The following is a 17,999-nucleotide window of genomic DNA, read 5'->3' as shown; positions in this document are numbered from 1 at the left end:
CATTAGAAAAGGAATATAAAAAAACCTGATTAACTAACTTAATTATCTATTAGAAGACAATCAAAGACTTAGAATGATTTTTTTTTAAAAAAGTATAATTAATTAGTAAGAGCATCTAACGCTTGATGAATGATGGAGGTTATTTTTGGTATAATGACCTACAAGTATTCGTATATTAAGCATCATCTTCCAAGTTAAAACATAGTTGCTGTTATTTTTACTTGACCGGTTGACCCACAACGACCAATGAAAAATGATTTTTAAAATTATAAGGCAAATTTTTAGAATGCACGTTAGGGTATGGCACACTACCGGCGCACGCTAGCAAAACCATGCTTTCCCTTCACTCTCTGATTACGATTCTCCTCTTTCTCTGTCTATCAAGGCCCATCCCCTTCTTATCATGCGCACCAGTCCCACCTCTATTCTACATTTCTACTTTCGCTCCACTCCAGCCCTAGGGTTTTCACTTCTTTGTCTCGTTCTTTCTTCTAAATTCTCGGCTCTCCATGCTCTTCACAAACCTAGGGTTTCACTTCTTGTGTTTTTTTTCACATTACCTTCACAACGCAATTCATGGAACCCAAGCCCCACCCCAACAACGGCTTCTCCTTCTCGAATCTGTTCAATCTTGAGGTTTGTCAAACGGGTTTTTTTCTTTTTTGCAAATTCAAATGGGTTCCCTTTGGTTTCTTGATTTGCTGAGTCCTCTTGTTTTTACTAGATCACTTTGGTTTGTGAAAAACTAGGGTTTTTATTCTTCTTTTTGTTCTTTACGATGAATCATAAGGGCTGGGTATCTTAGAATTTGTTCGAAATGTTACTTTTTTTTTTTTTTTTTTAGTTTATACTTATTATTATTATTTTTTAATATTTTGGGTGATATCGTGGTTTTTTATTTTCTTGGGTTTTATTGTAGTCTTTGATGAACTTTCAACTCCCACAACAAGATGATGATTTTGATTATTATGGGAATAGTAGTCAGGATGAGAGCAGAGGTAGCCAAGGTAGGCACTATAATTTCCTACCTAGTTTGTTTTGCTTTGTTTTATTTTTCCTTTTTTTTATTTTTATTTTTATAAATAATTCGATAGGTATTATGTAGTGTATCCAAGGGTTTGTTTAGTTGTTAAGAAACGAAGTCTCAAGCTCCTTTCACTGATTGAGACCCAAGAGAAAAAAAGAAAAAAAAAAGAACCAACATGCAACTCTGTCTAACGCAACTATTTGGTTTATTGAACTAAGTTTTCGGTTGTCTGGAAACTGAAATGACAAACTTTAGGCTCGAAATCTCATTTTCAAATTTCGAATGGGATGTAGGTTTTCTTGTTTGGATTTGAGTAAAGTCACAAATAGCCACTTTGATCCGCAGTTTGCAAATGTGGTTATATTTTACTGATTGCCTCTCTTTTTTTCTATGTATATTTAATTTAATTTAATTCAGTGTTGGATTTTTTGTGGATCAGAAGATTTGGGCTAGAGAGGTGTGAACTTATGTATGCTCATATTTGTGTCCTTTTGGTTTATCATTAATAGGTGGAACAATGGGAGACTATCACAATGGAATTATGTCTGAGCGAGAATTGAGCTTGGTGAGTAAGAAGAGACGGTCTCAAAACAGTGAGGACGAGGAAGAGGACGGTAATTACAGCACCTTCATTTCAGAGGAGCGGTATCGGTCAATGCTTGGAGAACACATTCAGAAATATAAGAGGAGGTTTAAAGATCCCTCACCAAGCCCTGCTCCGGCACGGATGGGGGTTTCAGTTCCAAAAAGTACTTTAGGCTCCAAAACAAGGAAGTTGGGGAATGAGCACAGAGGAGGGTTGCATGAAGTTGAAACCCCATCTGAGTGGCTTGCTGACGTTGGTCCTCAAAAGATGGTTGGCTTTCATGATGCGGATTTTGCACCAGAATATGGCACTTCTAGGTTTGATTTTACTTCATTTACATTTGGAATAGGGAATTGGACTATGTTTGAAATACCTGGAGAACTTGACTTCTCTTTTTTTTATTTATTTAATTATGACTATTTTTGATAGGTATAAAGCTTAAAAGTGCAAGAAAAGGTGCTACTAGGTACACACGGATTATACAAGGAACACCCAAAAGCAGTTTGAAATACCTAGATGTCTTAATATTTTTTACAATATTACACCTCATTCCATTATATTAGAGTGGAAATCTGAAATGAATTGGTTTTATATGATGCTATGTTTGGTTTCTGATAAGTAAGGAAAAGAAAATAAATTAAATTTTGAATTTCTCAATATTCTTTTAATTATCTAAGGCAAACAAGACATAAAATTCTACTCAACTAAGGTTAATGCTATTGTTGGGCTGGAGTTGAGTTTTCTTATTTATAAGAAACAAGGACAATGGAAAATATGCTCAAAATTTTGTTTTCTTTTCCTATTCCTGTGTTTCTTCGATTCCAAGTGGAGGGTAAATGTCCAAAAATATTTCTCATCAAATTATCAGTGTTATTGTTTGGAATTTACTTATATTTAAAAATTCTTTGCAGAACGATCTATGAATCATCTTATTTGGATATTGGGGAGGGCATCGCTTATAGGATCCCACCAGCTTATGAAAAATTGGCTGTTACACTAAACTTGCCAACCTTCTCAGATATACGGGTGGAGGAATATTACTTAAAGAGCACCCTAGATTTAGGTTCCTTAGCAGAAATGATGACCGCTGATAAGAGATTTGGGCCTAAAAGCCGAGCAGGGATGGGTGAGCCTCAGTCCCAGTATGAATCACTTCAGGCGAGATTGAGGGCCTTGTCATCTTCTAATTCAGTCCAGAAGTTCAGTCTGAAAGTATCTGATATTGCACTAAATTCATCCTCCATCCCAGAAGGGGCTGCTGGAAGTATACAGCGGTCTATTTTGTCAGAGGGTGGTGCATTGCAGGTGTACTATGTGAAGGTCTTGGAGAAAGGAGACACTTATGAGGTTAGTGTTGCAATTTTGATGACAATGGGTTCTTTTTAAGATGGGATTGGGGTGGGGGGTTTGGCTGTTTAGTATCTTCTGTATTCAGGTTTTCTTTTTGGGGCTGCAGATCATTGAACGAAGTTTACCAAAGAAGCAAAAGGTAAAGAAGGACCCATCTATGATCGAGAAAGAGGAAATGGAGAGGATTGGAAAAGTTTGGGTAAACATTGTAAGAAGAGACATACCGAAGCATCAGAGAATATTTATTAATTTCCATCGAAAGCAACTAATTGATGCCAAAAGGTTCTCAGAAAACTGTCAACGAGAGGCAAGTAAAACTTTATCCAACCTTTACAATCTTAAGCATTCTGGTTTAGGGTGCACCTCCTATTTTATCCTATGAATTTCAATAAAACTTAATTTCATTTGTTTAGAACTTGCTATTTTATATGATTTTATTTATATTCGCTGTATCAGTTATAGTTGTTTATCCCACATGCTCAATTGCCCCTTGATTTTTTTTTCCCAGGTGAAACTGAAGGTGAGCAGATCACTTAAATTGATGAGGGGTGCTGCAATCCGCACGAGGAAACTTGCTAGAGATATGCTTGTATTTTGGAAAAGAGTGGATAAAGAGATGGTATTCCCTTTCTTTCCCTTTGAAATTGTTGGAATACATTAAATGAGTTAAAAAAAAATATATATAAAAGATCTACTATCCTCTTGTGAAGCAGATTTATCTGTAATTTTAGTGGAAGCTAAATGAGGATGTAGTGACTACACATATCGAACTCACATGTTCTCTCTCACTCTCTTTCATGATTTCTGTTTAACACGCACACTATATTCCACATATGATATGCTCCAATTCTGTTAAATTTATGTGGAAGAGAATACCCTCATATACATTTTTGTTATGCAATAGACCTTAATTTTATTATCTTTGGCAATGGGTAGAGTCTGTAGACAAGCCGAGTTCTGCATCAAGAGTACATTGTGGATATACTGAGTGTCCTACCAAATCTTTTAGCTGGAGTGAACTTTTATTGCCTGTATCTTAGGACTCTTGAGTATGATATGGTATCTTAATTAGATTGCCATAGCTGAAATTTGAGAGTCAAGGATGGAGATGATTATTTTGATCTCATATATATTGGGAATGGAAATTCCTAATGTTGTTTTTAGATATAAGATTATGTTAATTATGTTAAACAGGGTAGTTGAATGCCTTTTTATTTTTTGGTAGGCAACAGGTTAGTTGAATACTCTGATAGCACCAGGGTTGAAAATGTTGCAAATATATCAGAGAAATATCGCTGAAAAATCATGTAAATGATGGTACCGACAAGACACATGGTGAAGATATCTTGATGGTCTGAAATTTCCAGAGATTTTGCAATTTTTTGCCAATTTATTGGAAATATATCGATTTTTGTGAAAAATCAACGACTTTGCAATTTTTTCATGCTCTGGCCATTTTTTTTCACATTTTTGGGCTTTTATAAAAGATTGAATATGGTGGGTACGAAGCCCAACTCAGTTAAGAAAGCAGCCCAGCCCAGTTCACTTTGTTAGCCTGTATGGGAGGAGTGGACCACAGGTCATTAAATAGGCCATTTTCCTGTTATGCATTTTCGATATGGGATGCCTTATTAAGGAAAAATCAATTGAAGAGGAGAGGGCCAGGGGTTGAACCCTAGATCTCACATTTGGATAGAGTGCCACTCACCACTAGGTTAAGTTTGAGCTCTTATTGTTTATGTTCATATATTATACTATAATATATTTAAATTCTAATAATCTTATATATATATATATATATATATATATGTATGTATGTATGTATGTATGTATGTTATAAATTAATTAAAATAAAAATAGGATAAATAAATTAATTTTAATTATTTTGTCATGTGGTGTTGTATAATAATTAAATACAAGAAAAATATAAACTTATAAATAAAACTATCATTTAAAAAAAAAAAAATACTTATACATACATGATCTTTTCTTTTATATCCAAAGTAAGTACATTGTCATTTTAGTATTAATATGTTTTTAATTTCTATGTATTATTGAATATTACAAATTATATCATACATATATCAATTTTTTCAACAAAACTTCAATCTATGTATTATTGTTTTTCCTATCTTTTTTCTTTTTGAGTTTTTCCCGACATTGCTATGAGATTTGATAAATTTTCTTCTCACGAATATTTTTTGTCGAAATTTCCATCAATATTTCTTGATATATACTGATATAACCGTAAAATTCAACTATTGATATATATGTGAACACTAATGTTTTCATCCTTGGATGGTACATACTTTAACATATGAAAGAATATGAATTCTGAAGTTAATGTAAGAAAATGATAACTATCATGCTCATGAGTGTGTGATTGTGTGTTTTGTACATGCCTGTACTTTTTTTTTTGTTTAATAAGAAGAGTTTTGTAATATTCAATCCCTTTTCTTGCAGGCAGAATTGAGGAAGAAAGAGGAAAGAGAAGCTGCAGAAGCTTTGAGGCGTGAACAGGAACTTCGAGAAGTGAAGAGACAACAGCAAAGGCTCAATTTTCTGATAACACAAACGGAGCTGTTCAGTCACTTCATGCAGAACAAGGCAACTTCACAGCCCTCTGAAGCTTTACCTGTCGATGATGAAACACCGAAGGACCAGGAACTGCTTGTAAGCTCTTCAGATGATGTGCCAGGAGAAGAACAAGATCCTGAGGATGATGAATTGAAAAAGGAAGCTCTGAAAGCTGCTCAAGATGCAGTTTCTAAGCAGAAAAGGTTAACTAGTGCATTTGATAATGAATGTTTGAAGCTGCGCCAAGCTGCTGAACCTGAGGTCCCTTCACTGGATGCATCTGGTGCTGCAGGTTCTAGTAACATAGATCTACTGCACCCGTGAGTGGTTTTTTTCTTGTTATTTTGTTTCCTGCTAAAGCTTAAGGTGTTGGCTGCATGTCATATTTTAGTAGTCGGCTGTATTTAATTTTGTATTACCATATTTTCAGCTCCACCATGCCAGTGGCATCATCTGTGCAGACGCCAGAGTTGTTTAAAGGTTCTCTTAAAGAATATCAGCTAAAAGGCCTTCAGTGGCTGGTTAATTGTTATGAGCAGGTTGTAAGGGATTCTGATGATGACTGTTTTTTCTTCTTCTCTATTGATTTTGTTTCCTTTTGATCATTTAACTTTCCTGCTCTCTCAGGGTCTAAACGGTATTCTTGCCGATGAGATGGGCCTGGGAAAGACTATCCAGGCAATGGCATTCTTGGCTCATTTGGCAGAGGTAATTAATTTTTTGATAGGCACTAAGAAATATATATTATATTAAGAAGCACCAAAAAATGGTGGTCCAAGGTACACAGGGTGTGTACAAAGAGGGCTAAAGGATCAACAAAACCCCCTCCCTTAGCCTGAGTGCAATCTTTACTTGATGTTTTACATTATACTCTGCTTTATTTTATCTTGGATTGATTATACCATACAGGAAAAGAATATATGGGGGCCTTTTCTGGTTGTTGCACCTGCTTCTGTCTTGAACAACTGGGCTGATGAAATTAGCCGCTTCTGCCCCGACTTGAAAACTCTTCCATATTGGGGAGGGCTTCAAGAACGAATGATACTTAGGAAAAACATCAATCCAAAGCGTTTATATAGAAGGTAATTCTTCACTTGGGACTCTATTTAGTTTATTAAAGAAAAATGAACACATTGTTTACTGGCTGCTCTGCTGGCAGTTACTTCTGCCTAGAAATGAGAACTCCCTGGTTTAAGTTATGAGCTTACCTGAAAAATAGATCTTCTGAAAGTGGTTGTGCATCTGTGGTCTGCCCTGGTGTTGTAGAGTGGGGCTACTAGGTTCATGCATTATTGAAAAAAAAAAAAGAAAAAAAAAAGGAATGATAACAAGTTGCTGTGGCTGGCATTCTGAACTTAAAAATAGGATTAATGGTGAATGGGGTATGATTAGTGTTGTCTGGCATCATGATTTATAGAAGCCATTTTCCTTAAAAAGAAACTTGTTTTAATAGGTGTCGTAGGCATGGATGTAGGTTGGTTTGGCACATATGCAAGATGTATGGGATGAACATGTCATATGGAAATGCACGGTGGTGCCTGAACAGCGTCTTATTATTCATTTGACACAGCAAAGAATGTAAAAATGAGAATGTCCTTGTTACATTGTTTTGATTTGAGTGTGTTAAAGCCCTTGCAGTTTTTTATTGCCTTTTAATGATTCTATTCAAAAACTGTCTCGTTTTCAACCATAAACAACTCTCAGGTAGAGAAACTACTTATCTGAGCAATGTCTTAAAAAGATAATAAATATGCTTTAAAAAATACACCTAAAGAGATCTGCAAAGGGGTAATGCTTGATTAAACACCATGCCATCTTCAGTAGCACCCTTGCTGGCATTGCTAGACTTATTTTTGCCTCTTCAATTGGCTTCCAGAAGCCACTTTGTGGCAATGTCTTGTCCAAAATTTTTTTTCTTTTCTTTGGGTCATCGATATAGCAACTCCACGTTCTTTTATATATTTTTTGATAGGTAACCATGTTCTTTTATATATAATTATCAACTCTTCTTTTGCCTTTTTCCAGGGAGGCAGGATTTCACATTCTCATCACCAGTTACCAACTGTTGGTGTCTGATGAGAAGTATTTCCGACGTGTGAAATGGCAGTATATGGTATTGGATGAAGCTCAGGCAATCAAAAGCTCAAACAGGTTTTAACTCTTATCTTAGAGGTCACACCCTTTTTTTTTGGCCTTTTGGCTGCCTTGTATACATCATGTATACCTTCTTATTTTTTCCTTTATTGATAATACAATCTTTACTTACCTATTAAAAAAAAAAGAACTCTTGTCTTAGAGTCTAGTGTAGGAAGTTTATCTGCTGGTATCTCCTTACATTTGGTAGAACGAAATTGTGTCTGGAAAAAAATGACTATCATAATTATTAATCTATGGGAAGAATGCTTTTTAGATAATTATAATATGTAAATGGGTACATATTAGATATAACTCTTGTTTTGTCTACCTGATCCCCCTTCTCCAACTTTTTGTTCCTGCATAAAGGTTATTGATTTCTTATTCTCCCTTTTTATTTCCTTCTCAATTTTAGTTTAATAGTGTTTGTTTAAAGAATCATGATAACCATGAACTTCTAGCTCAAAAAATATTCTCATGAACATATATATTTATTCCATGAATATTGCAATACTGAAGACTGTAAATTACATAATGATAATTATAGAATATCCACAACCATCTATATTATGGATGATTAATTGTTATATTCTACGTGTTCTTATTTATGTCTCATCATTGGTTATTATTAACAGTATAAGGTGGAAGACACTGCTCAGTTTTAATTGTCGAAATCGGTTACTCCTCACTGGTACGCCTATCCAGAATAACATGGCTGAATTGTGGGCCCTTCTACATTTCATTATGCCTACCTTATTTGACAGCCATGAACAATTCAATGAATGGTTTTCAAAGGGGTATGATTTCCTTATGCAAGTCCATTCTTCTTCTTGAATGCATTAAATTTATGGGCCATGAAATATTTCTTTATTTATTTTCCTTATTTGTGTATTATCAGAATTGAGAATCATGCTGAGCACGGGGGGACGTTAAATGAGCACCAGCTCAACAGATTGGTAATTGCTCTTTTAATGCTGATGATCTCATTGCATCTGTCTGAATAAATTGTTTGCTAGCCATGTTTGCCTATGATGGAACTTGTTTTTCACAGCTTTAAACCTTTTTTGATGATCAGGTTTCCATGTTTGTTACAGACCTGCTTCAACACATTATTTTTAACCCTTGGATTACAAGTTGGTCTATGCATGCCCACAATAGTGTTTGTCATGCCACGTTTTACTTTTAAAATGGCCAACATATTGACAAACAAAGAGAAGAAAAAATGTTGGCAAAGCATTTCATAGGAAAGTTTACCTAGAACATCTCATGTTCCAAAACTTGATTGATCACTATTTAGTAATGATTTTGGTTGTTTTTTATGTGCTTCGGTTGTGCCAATACCTAACTAAAGATGGTTTTCCTCTTATCGCCTTGTCCTGCTAATGTCAAACCATCCCCTACTCCACACACATACATCCCAATACTTTTTTTCTTTTTTGATAACTAAGGAACCTTTCATGGCCAAGCCCTTAGGACTCTCTATGGGGACTCAAGCCTCGGGGTGTTGACTGTCCTACAACAACCAACGCCGAGTAAATTCAGGGTATTATTAGTGACAGGATTTGAACCCAAGACCATGTGCCACTTACTGGGACCACATGTCCCAATGTTTGCCCTAACCAATTGGGCTACCTTGGCAGGTCACATACATCCCCATACTTTGGCCTTGCTATCTAAAATCATTCGATATATGAAACTTGCAGAGGCATTAACTAAAAGGTCTGTAAAGGCTCCTGTAAATTTCTCTCAACCCGCATGGTCTGATCAATTAACTGAACCAAATTGATCGGATGACTGACTGGATTGGCATTGATGTGGCAGCCATTGCATAGTTGAAGTGTGTGAGCCTGCATAAGAAAACTAGGACTTTGGCCCCACTACCAATCAATAAATGTGCATGATATCCATTTGAATCATTAATTTTTTTTATTTGTTTGAGTTTGTGGATTTTCCTTCTGCCCATTAGAAAGAAAAAGAATATATTGGTTTTCCTGAAATTTTATTGTCTTTGAAGGGCATTTTGGTAAATTTGGAATTAAGATGTTTAAGCATAGGCATGTGTGGGGATTGAGCTGCATTAGTAGCACATCTTATCATTCTTCAGTTTGAGTAAAGACAGCTCTTAGTCCTCATTGGTGGAACAGACTGTTGAGGTTTTCATTCCTAATTACTGGTGAGTAGTCGTTTGGTTATGATTTCTTTCTTGTTGGGATTTAGCTGAGTCTTATTTAGAATTAAAAGGTTTTCTAAGTTCATAATCCCTTTAGATTTTCTCTATATTCTAAGTGTTTTAGTTTTAGGTGTATTTAGGAATGGTTTTTTGGGTTTCAAACCAGTTCATTAGGTGTTTTGAAAGTTCTTGGAACATACTCAAGTGTTTCAATAACAGTCATTGTTTATAGGAGGGTTTTGATTCCTTGGAAAGTATTCAAGGGTTTATAAACAGGTTCCTTGTTAAAGAGGGCAGTCAGTGGGGGGTTTTCTATGGGTTGCCAAGTGAGGGGTAGGGGCAGAGAAGGGGTTAAAATTTCCCATTTATTGTTTGCAGATGACACCCTAGTCTTTTGTGAAACCACTAAGGTTCAAATGACTTATTTGAGTTTGAGGTCATATCAGATTTGAAAATAAATTTGGACAAGAGTGAGTTAATTCCAATGGGAGAGGTGAATGTTATTGATGATTTGGCTTCTGAGCTGGGTTGTAAGGCGGGTAGCCTCCCTTTCTCTTATCTGGGTCTCCTGTTGGGCGTTCCATTTAAATCTGTGGCAGTTTGGGATGGGGTGAAAGAGAGGTTTTGAAAAGGTTGACCATGTGGACAAAAGGAAAGGAGGTTTGGGTGTGAAACATCTCCTCATACTCAATAATGCTCTTATGAGCAAATGGAACTAGTGCTTTGCTAATGAAAAGGGGTCCTTTGGAATCAAGTTGTTAGTGGGAAGTATGAGGAAGAAGAAGGGGGGGTGGGGGGTGTTCCGGAGGTGTGAGAGGGGTTTGATGTTGGTTTTTGGAAAGTCATAAGGAAGGATTGAGGTCTTGTGAGTAGTAGGATCTTCTTTTTGGTGGGTAATGGACGAAGGGTTAAGTTATGGAAGGATAAGCGGTGTGCGACTGCATCTTTGGGTGGCTCTTTCCCGTCCTTATTTCTCTTAGCAGTTTCTAAGGAGGCATGAGTAGAGGATGTTTGGAATTCTTTTGTTCAAGGGGAAGGGGGTTGGAGCCCTTATTTTTCTAAACCTTTCAATGATTGGGAGATGGAAAGCGTGGAAAGGTTTTTTTTATGTTTACATGGGTTGAGGGTGTATAGGGATGAGGGAGATAGGATGTTTTGGATAGAAATAAAGTACGACAAGTTTACTATGAAGTTGCTCTATGCTGCTTTGGAGCGAGGGACATCGATTTCTTTTCCATGGAGCATCATATGAAGGCGTGGGTGTAATCTAAAGTCAATTTCTTTGCTTGGAGAGCGGGTCCCTTGTGCTTATTTTGGTCCGTTTGAAAGGTAAGGAATAGAATTGCCCTTGATGGGAATGAACTTTCAGTCCAAAGTCTAAAAGGTTCTTTTGTTTGTCTTCTATGGTCAGAAATGAAGTTGTTTATCAATGAAGTTCCTTCAACTCTTTTCAGTTTTTTCGATTGGTTGAGATCTTGTTGAAGGTGGTGTTGCTTAAGCCATTCTTGTTTTGTAGCTTTGGCTTTTGGTGGTTTGTGTAAATGTTCTGTATACCGTGGGTCGCTCTTTTGGTGGCCCTTTTTAATATATTTTTCTTCTTATCTATTAAAAAATAAAATAAAAGAAAATCATTTAAACTTTGTTTAGATTTTGAGATTTTAAGTTTGACTTTGTTGCTGTGAAGATGTTGCATTGAGGTGCTGCTTCATCATCATCATCTTCTTCTTTTGTTATTATTATCATCATGACTTCATGCCATCTTTAGGAGCAATTTTACATGCAATATGCTTTCACTAGACCTCTTTTATCATAAATCATCGGAAGTTGCTAAATTCTCATGTCATTCCTCTGCTGCTGTACTTGTTATATTGGACAATAATAATTTGCTTCTAGCAATATGTTTTTGATCTTGTTTTATTTTTGTTTATTTATTTTGTTGTAAAGATATCAAAATGTCTTTACCTGTGATATAAGTAATTTCTGGACTTCTTGAATGGGTATTTATGGTTCATATCGGTTGCTTTACTTTTAACAGCATGCAATTTTGAAGCCCTTCATGCTGCGGCGGGTTAAGAAAGATGTGGTTTCTGAGCTTACAGGCAAAACAGAGGTTACAGTGCATTGCAAGTTGAGTTCTCGGCAACAAGCTTTCTATCAAGCTATAAAGAATAAGATATCTCTTGCTGAGTTGTTTGATGGTAATCGTGGGCACCTTAATGAGAAGAAAATTCTCAATTTAATGAATATTGTTATTCAGTTGAGAAAGGTATGAAATCTGTTTCATTATGCACATCGCATCCATTTCAAAAATTAATAGTTTTGTTATTGTGAGATATGTGGATCTTGGTGAATTCATTTCTTATATGAGACATATTATTTCTAGTAGCCACCTATTATTTATGAAAATTTCTTTTTGTATGATGGTAGGTTTGCAACCATCCAGAGTTGTTTGAAAGGAATGAGGGAAGCACATACCTTTATTTTGGAGAGATTCCAAATTCTCTTCTTCCCCCACCCTTTGGGGAGTTGGAGGACATGCACTACGCAGGAGCTCAGAATCCTATTACATACAAGGTACTTAAAATTATTTTTCTTTTCTTCAGGTTTGTTGATGAATGATGCAGAGATACAAAAGGGTGGCACTGCTCCATGATTTATGATGGGGCTTCAGTACTTTATAATGCTAAACACTTATTTATTACTTATAAAAAAAAAACTTTATAATGCTAAATGGTGGTCTTATTTATAAGTTTGAACTGATTGTCTGATTAAGGATGCATGTGAGTATTGATGTGATTTGTATATTTGCTTTTTCATTATTGTTCATAATTCCATTGAATGTTCAGATAAAACTAAGCATGTTTACATGTTTTACATTTGAATGAAATATCTCCTAACCAGCTTACTGTGTATAGGTTACTGCACATCGACATGTAAAGGATAATGTCTCAATAAAAGATGGTGAGGATAGGGGTGGTGCTCCATCATGTAAAATGTATAGCATTGATCATTAAGTACATTACAATCTCAAGAAGAATAGAGCAATTCAATGTCTTGGCATGATCTGATTTTAGAAGTCCAGAAATTATGGTCATCCACAGAACTAGTATAAAAGTAGACCATCTATTTGAGTTTGTTGTGTGTGAATATTTGGGAACTTAAACTGGAATGGAGTTAGTTGTGTACAATTGTGTATCTAATTCAACTTCCTGCCCCCAACCCCTGGATAAAAGATGATCTCATGGTTTAAAGGGAAATGATGACATCAGATGGTTCTGAACCTGTGATGAACACACCTGCAAGGTGAGAGTTGTAGGTTTATAACATTTTGGGACTCATCATCTTTTCTATGGCAATGTGATCACTGGAAGACCCTTACTGAGGGTTTGATTAAATTGAAGATTTTTCAGTAGATAGTGACTGGCTTGTGAACCTCTACCAAACATGCTTCTGAAGCAACAGAACTGGACACGTATATATTTAGTGGTGTAGAATGATCGGATCCTAACATTTGTATTTTGAAAGCAAATGTGCTAACTATAGTGCACCTGCTAATTTTCCATTTTAAGAAATTGCCTTGCTTCAAATATTTATTATTATGTTTTTAAATGTTTTAACTGTTTAAAAAGTGCTAATTTTGATAAGTGCTTAGAGGGACACTCTTCATCTATCAGGCTGATGATGTGATTTTGCTATTAAAAGTCAAGATCATGTGCTTTGAGGGTTGTGTGGGGAAACATCCCAACACATTTAACTTCTTATTTTATGTTCAAAAAGATTGATTTTCCCCTTTCAGGTGCCAAAACTCGTCCACCAAGAAGTAATGCAAAGTTCCGGGATCATTTCCTCAACAGCTCGGCGCGGTGTTCATAGAGAAACATTTCTGAAGCATTTTAATATATTTTCCCCAGTAAATATTTATCAGTCTGTGCTCCCACAAGAGAATAACTCCAATGGTTCAGCTGTTAAAAGTGGAACATTTGGTTTTACCCATCTGATGGATTTGTCCCCAGAAGAGGTTGCATTTCTTGCAACTGGTACTTTCATGGAGAGACTTCTCTTTTTCATTATGAGATGGGACCGGCAATTTTTGGATGGAATCTTGGACTTGCTCATGGAAGCCGAGGAGGAGGATTTTAGTAACAGTCATCTTGATAGTGGGAAAGTAAGAGCTGTTACACGAATGCTACTGATGCCATCGAGATCTGAGACTAATTTACTTAGAAGAAAGCTTGCAACTGGTCTGGGTCATGCTCCTTTTGAGGCTCTAGTTGTCCCTCATCAGGATAGGCTTCAAGCAAACACTAGGCTTGTTCATGCTACATACACTTTCATCCCACGGACCAGAGCTCCCCCAGTATGTTTACTCTATTTTATTTTATTCATTCTTATCTTATTGGGTGTGCTTAACTAATACCTATATCTTTATCTACAATATTTCTCATGTCCTTGATAGATCAATGCCCATTGCTCGAATAGAAACTTTGCTTATAAATTGCTTGAAGAACTGCATCACCCCTGGCTTAAGAGGTTGTTTATTGGGTTTGCACGCACATCTGACTATAATGGACCCAAAAAGCCAGATGTTCCTCATCATTTGATTCAAGAGATTGACTCTGAATTGCCTGTTTCAAAACCTGCTCTTCAGTTGACTTACAAGATATTTGGTTCATCTCCTCCCATGCAAAGCTTTGACCCAGCAAAATTGCTCACAGTATGATTACTTCTTATTCTAGTTTTTTCTTTATTCGTCAATGTTAATCTGAATTAGTTGCTTTTTTATTAGTTATAATTTCTTAAATTGAAACTTTATTTATTCCTCATTTAGGACTCTGGGAAGCTTCAAACACTTGACATTTTACTAAAACGCTTGAGGGCTGAAAATCACCGAGTACTCTTGTTCGCTCAAATGACAAAAATGCTAAATATACTGGAGGTATTATTTTCATTTCTTTTTAAAGTTATATCCATAGCCCTAAGCATGAAGTTTCAGTTAATTTTGAAACTTGACAGTGGGTAGTATGGGATACTCTCAATTTAGCCTAATTTGTGGTACCTTTGGTCAATATTTTCAGCATGATTTATTTGCAATAGTACCATACTAGTTGGCCTATATTTTATTCTGGGCCATTTTTTTTTGGAAAGAATTTGTTGAAGTTGGCTATTTCATTATTTTCAGGACTACATGAACTATAGGAAATATAGATATCTCAGACTTGATGGTTCTTCCACAATTATGGACCGGCGTGACATGGTCAGAGATTTCCAGCTTCGGTAGGATCTTCATTAACATAGTATTGGTGGTTATGTAGGGCTTTTATTAATCTTGCTTTCTCCTTTTATCTTTGTTCTACCCAACAGGAAGCCATATTAGTTGGAGTTGATTGACTAGTTTTTAATGTCTTGTTACAGGAGTGATATCTTTGTGTTCTTGCTGAGTACCAGAGCTGGTGGACTGGGTATTAATTTGACTGCAGCTGACACTGTCATTTTCTATGAAAGTGATTGGAACCCAACCTTGGATTTACAGGCAATGGATAGGGCTCATCGCTTGGGTCAGACCAAGGATGTTAGTACTCCTGACTACTTTTCTTCTTGATGAAAAGCTTTTGTCGTGTCTGTCTTTTGGAGATCCCATGCTTGCATGACTCTTGATGGAACATGCTATATGTTTCATGAGTTTTTCCAAATGTGTGAAGTATCATGGTCACATGCAGCATTTGTATGATATAGGATATTTGTCTGGCATGCCTGTTAGGTACACACCCAAGGTATGAAGCTGAATAAAGAGATGAAATGTCCCAAAGGGAAAGAAAAAAAAGAACAAAAAAATTGCAAACAAAGAGTGCACTGAGATTTTGGTTGTGTAGTTTTCTAGACATTTTTTTTTTTTTTTTTAACTCTCAAAGGTCATTTGTGTCTGTATTTTAAGTGGTTGTGTAGAGGATTGCATTAGTCAATTAATTCATAAGTTCCAAAGTTTATTAGTTTGAAATAGTTCTTTGTTAACATTTTTACTGCTTTATTGTCAATTTAACATCTTCTCAAAGTTCCTGTTTTCATTATTATACTATTGATGCTTGGAATTCCTTGATTCCTTTTCAACTAAAAGAAAATTCTTACATGCTGATAATTCTTGAATTTCTCTATCTATAATTTTATTGGAGTGGTTGTTCATCCTTCAGTTTTAAGGAATTTTTTCATGTGTAGGTTACTGTCTACCGGTTAATTTGTAAAGAGACAGTTGAGGAGAAGATTTTGCAAAGAGCAAGTCAGAAAAATACAGTGCAGCAGCTTGTGATGACAGGTGGTCATGTTCAGGGTGATCTCTTGGCTCCTGAGGATGTTGTTTCTTTACTTCTTGATGACGCCCAGTTGGAGCAGAAACTAAGAGATCTGCCACTTCAGGTGCGGTTTAAATCTGTTTATCTGTCCTTTTAACTCATAGTCATATTCTATCCTGCTTTGACTTTGATATATGACATTTACCTGGTTTCTTATTATTTCTGTTTCCAGAAGGATAAACAAAAGAAAAAGCGTGGGACCAAAGGTATATTGCTGGATGCAGAAGGGGATGCAACTTTGGAAGATTTCCCAAACATATCTCAGGGTAATGGACAGGAGCCCTCTCCAGATGCAGAGAGACCAAAATCCAGTAGTAAAAAGGTACGAAACTGTCTCTGCTTACTTTTGCTGTTAGAAAAGAGTTTGATTTCTTAAACTTGTTTCATGTAACGACAGCAGCTGCCATTACTAGCAAGTGAGTCAGATGGGTCAGTTAGAAATATTCAACAGTAATGTCTGTTAAAACTTCTACTTACCTCAGAGGACATATTCGCTTCAATCTGAACATAAATGTGCCTATTTCCAGGAAAAAAACTGCTAGCTATAAAATCTTTAAAAAAAAACTCATAATTTATATCTTTGCAAATCATATTACAACTGAGATTGATTTTGGGTCCAGTTAGCGTTACATGTAAATTGTGTTCACTTGTTTTAAAACTATGAGAGCATGTGTTGAGGTGTGCAGTTTGTGCCATCTTGAATACAAATTTGAAGTGTAATGTTGGATATCTTTTTTTGTGCAGAGGAAGGCTGCCACTGACAAGCAAACTCCTCCAAAGCCAAGGAATTCTCAAAAAGCAATGAAAAATGTTGATTCTTATACGGGGATGACTGATCCCAACTCGATGGCAATGGACTATGAGTTGGATGATTCCCTTCAAAATGATGACATGCAGCTACAGAAGCCTAAGAGACCGAAAAGACCAACAAAGAGTGTGAATGAAAATCTTGAACCAGCATTTACCAACTCCACAGTGATTATAGAGCAAACACAATACCAACCTCACCTTGAGCTTGGTCCTGGTGGCCTCAGAGCGGGAGGAAAGGATGATACGCCCCTGCATACTGACTCTTTAACGTGACAGTACATGCTAAAAAGAGAAGTTTAATTTGAAGTACAAAAATGGGGAGAAGACAGAGACAAGCTCACTTTGTCTGAAGATAAGAAACCTTGCAATCATTTTTGCTGGTGTCATCTTTGACTCCTCGCAATCATTTTTGCTGGTGTCATCTTTGACTGACTCCATCAGAACGGGGGAAGGCAACCAGAGCTGTATGATGTATGGTGTACAGGTGATATTTTGCGGTTCTGGGGCCCAATGGTCCAAAAAGTGTACAGTTGGGGTGGTGCTGGGTTACCGCCCGCGGCCCCTCATCTCCTCTCCCATCCCCTTCATCAGCATACGTATATATATAGCCGAATCATGTAAACAGTACGAATCGCTGACTCAATTTGTTGTAGGTTTGGAGGTTTTGCTGAATGGGAAAATCTCCATTATGGGTCTTTTCGAGCCTTTCGCGACTTTTTTTTCTTCTTTTGTTCTAATAATACTTGATCTTTTAGAGCCTTGGTATGATCTATTCTTCTTGTACGCATAAGCCATCGATAAAAGATTTGAAGGGATGGCTAATTATAAACGTCTGAGTGACGCAGAATAGTTAATGTGCGGGTTGTATTTGAGGATATGCACGGGGGTTCATGTTATGTCCAAAATTTCATTACAAGTTTAAATTTGGACCTTTTTATTCACTTTCTCCTTTCATTCAATCATATTTTAGTTAGTCGGTTCCGTCAGTTCTACAGATCATGG

At 36.2% G+C, this 17,999-nt stretch overlaps 1 protein-coding gene across 2 annotated transcripts; it reads left to right on the top strand.

Annotated features, from left to right (window-relative positions):
* The first annotated feature begins 343 nt into the window (after positions 1-343).
* LOC117920464 (chromatin-remodeling ATPase INO80) lies at positions 344-17,938 on the top strand. 2 transcript variants are annotated; one of them, XM_034838012.1, is made up of 23 exons: positions 344-636; positions 920-1,007; positions 1,537-1,930; positions 2,525-2,960; positions 3,070-3,270; positions 3,472-3,582; positions 5,427-5,860; positions 5,971-6,079; positions 6,168-6,248; positions 6,450-6,622; positions 7,566-7,691; positions 8,309-8,470; positions 8,572-8,629; positions 11,879-12,109; positions 12,271-12,417; positions 13,640-14,200; positions 14,300-14,557; positions 14,672-14,779; positions 15,023-15,117; positions 15,256-15,412; positions 16,054-16,251; positions 16,360-16,509; positions 16,932-17,938. In XM_034838012.1, the coding sequence occupies exons 1-23, from the start codon at positions 577-579 to the stop codon at positions 17,268-17,270; spliced, it is 4,677 nt and encodes a 1,558-aa protein (XP_034693903.1). In that variant the 5' UTR covers positions 344-576; the 3' UTR covers positions 17,271-17,938. The 2 variants fall into 2 exon arrangements, with proteins under 2 accessions (XP_034693903.1, XP_034693904.1); XM_034838013.1 differs by lacking the exon at positions 920-1,007 and having other exon boundaries at positions 345-636.
* The last annotated feature ends 61 nt before the right edge of the window (positions 17,939-17,999 follow it).

Source organism: Vitis riparia, chromosome 8 (assembly GCF_004353265.1).
Source record: "Vitis riparia cultivar Riparia Gloire de Montpellier isolate 1030 chromosome 8, EGFV_Vit.rip_1.0, whole genome shotgun sequence".
NCBI classification, from domain to species: domain Eukaryota; kingdom Viridiplantae; phylum Streptophyta; class Magnoliopsida; order Vitales; family Vitaceae; genus Vitis; species Vitis riparia.
The sequence above is the reverse complement of the archived record's forward strand: the minus strand, read 5'-3'. Positions and strand labels throughout refer to the sequence as shown.

What these genes read in the sequence shown, in the direction of transcription:
- LOC117920464 (XM_034838012.1), top strand. Translation starts at nt 577, where the DNA reads ATGGAACCCAAGCCCCACCCCAACAACGGCTTCTCCTTCTCGAATCTG. An exon ending in CGAATCTGTTCAATCTTGAG is followed by an intron (nt 637 to 919) that starts GTTTGTCAAACG and finishes GTTTTATTGTAG; the next exon opens with TCTTTGATGAACTTTCAACT. An exon ending in AGAATCCTATTACATACAAG is followed by an intron (nt 12,418 to 13,639) that starts GTACTTAAAATT and finishes TTCCCCTTTCAG; the next exon opens with GTGCCAAAACTCGTCCACCA.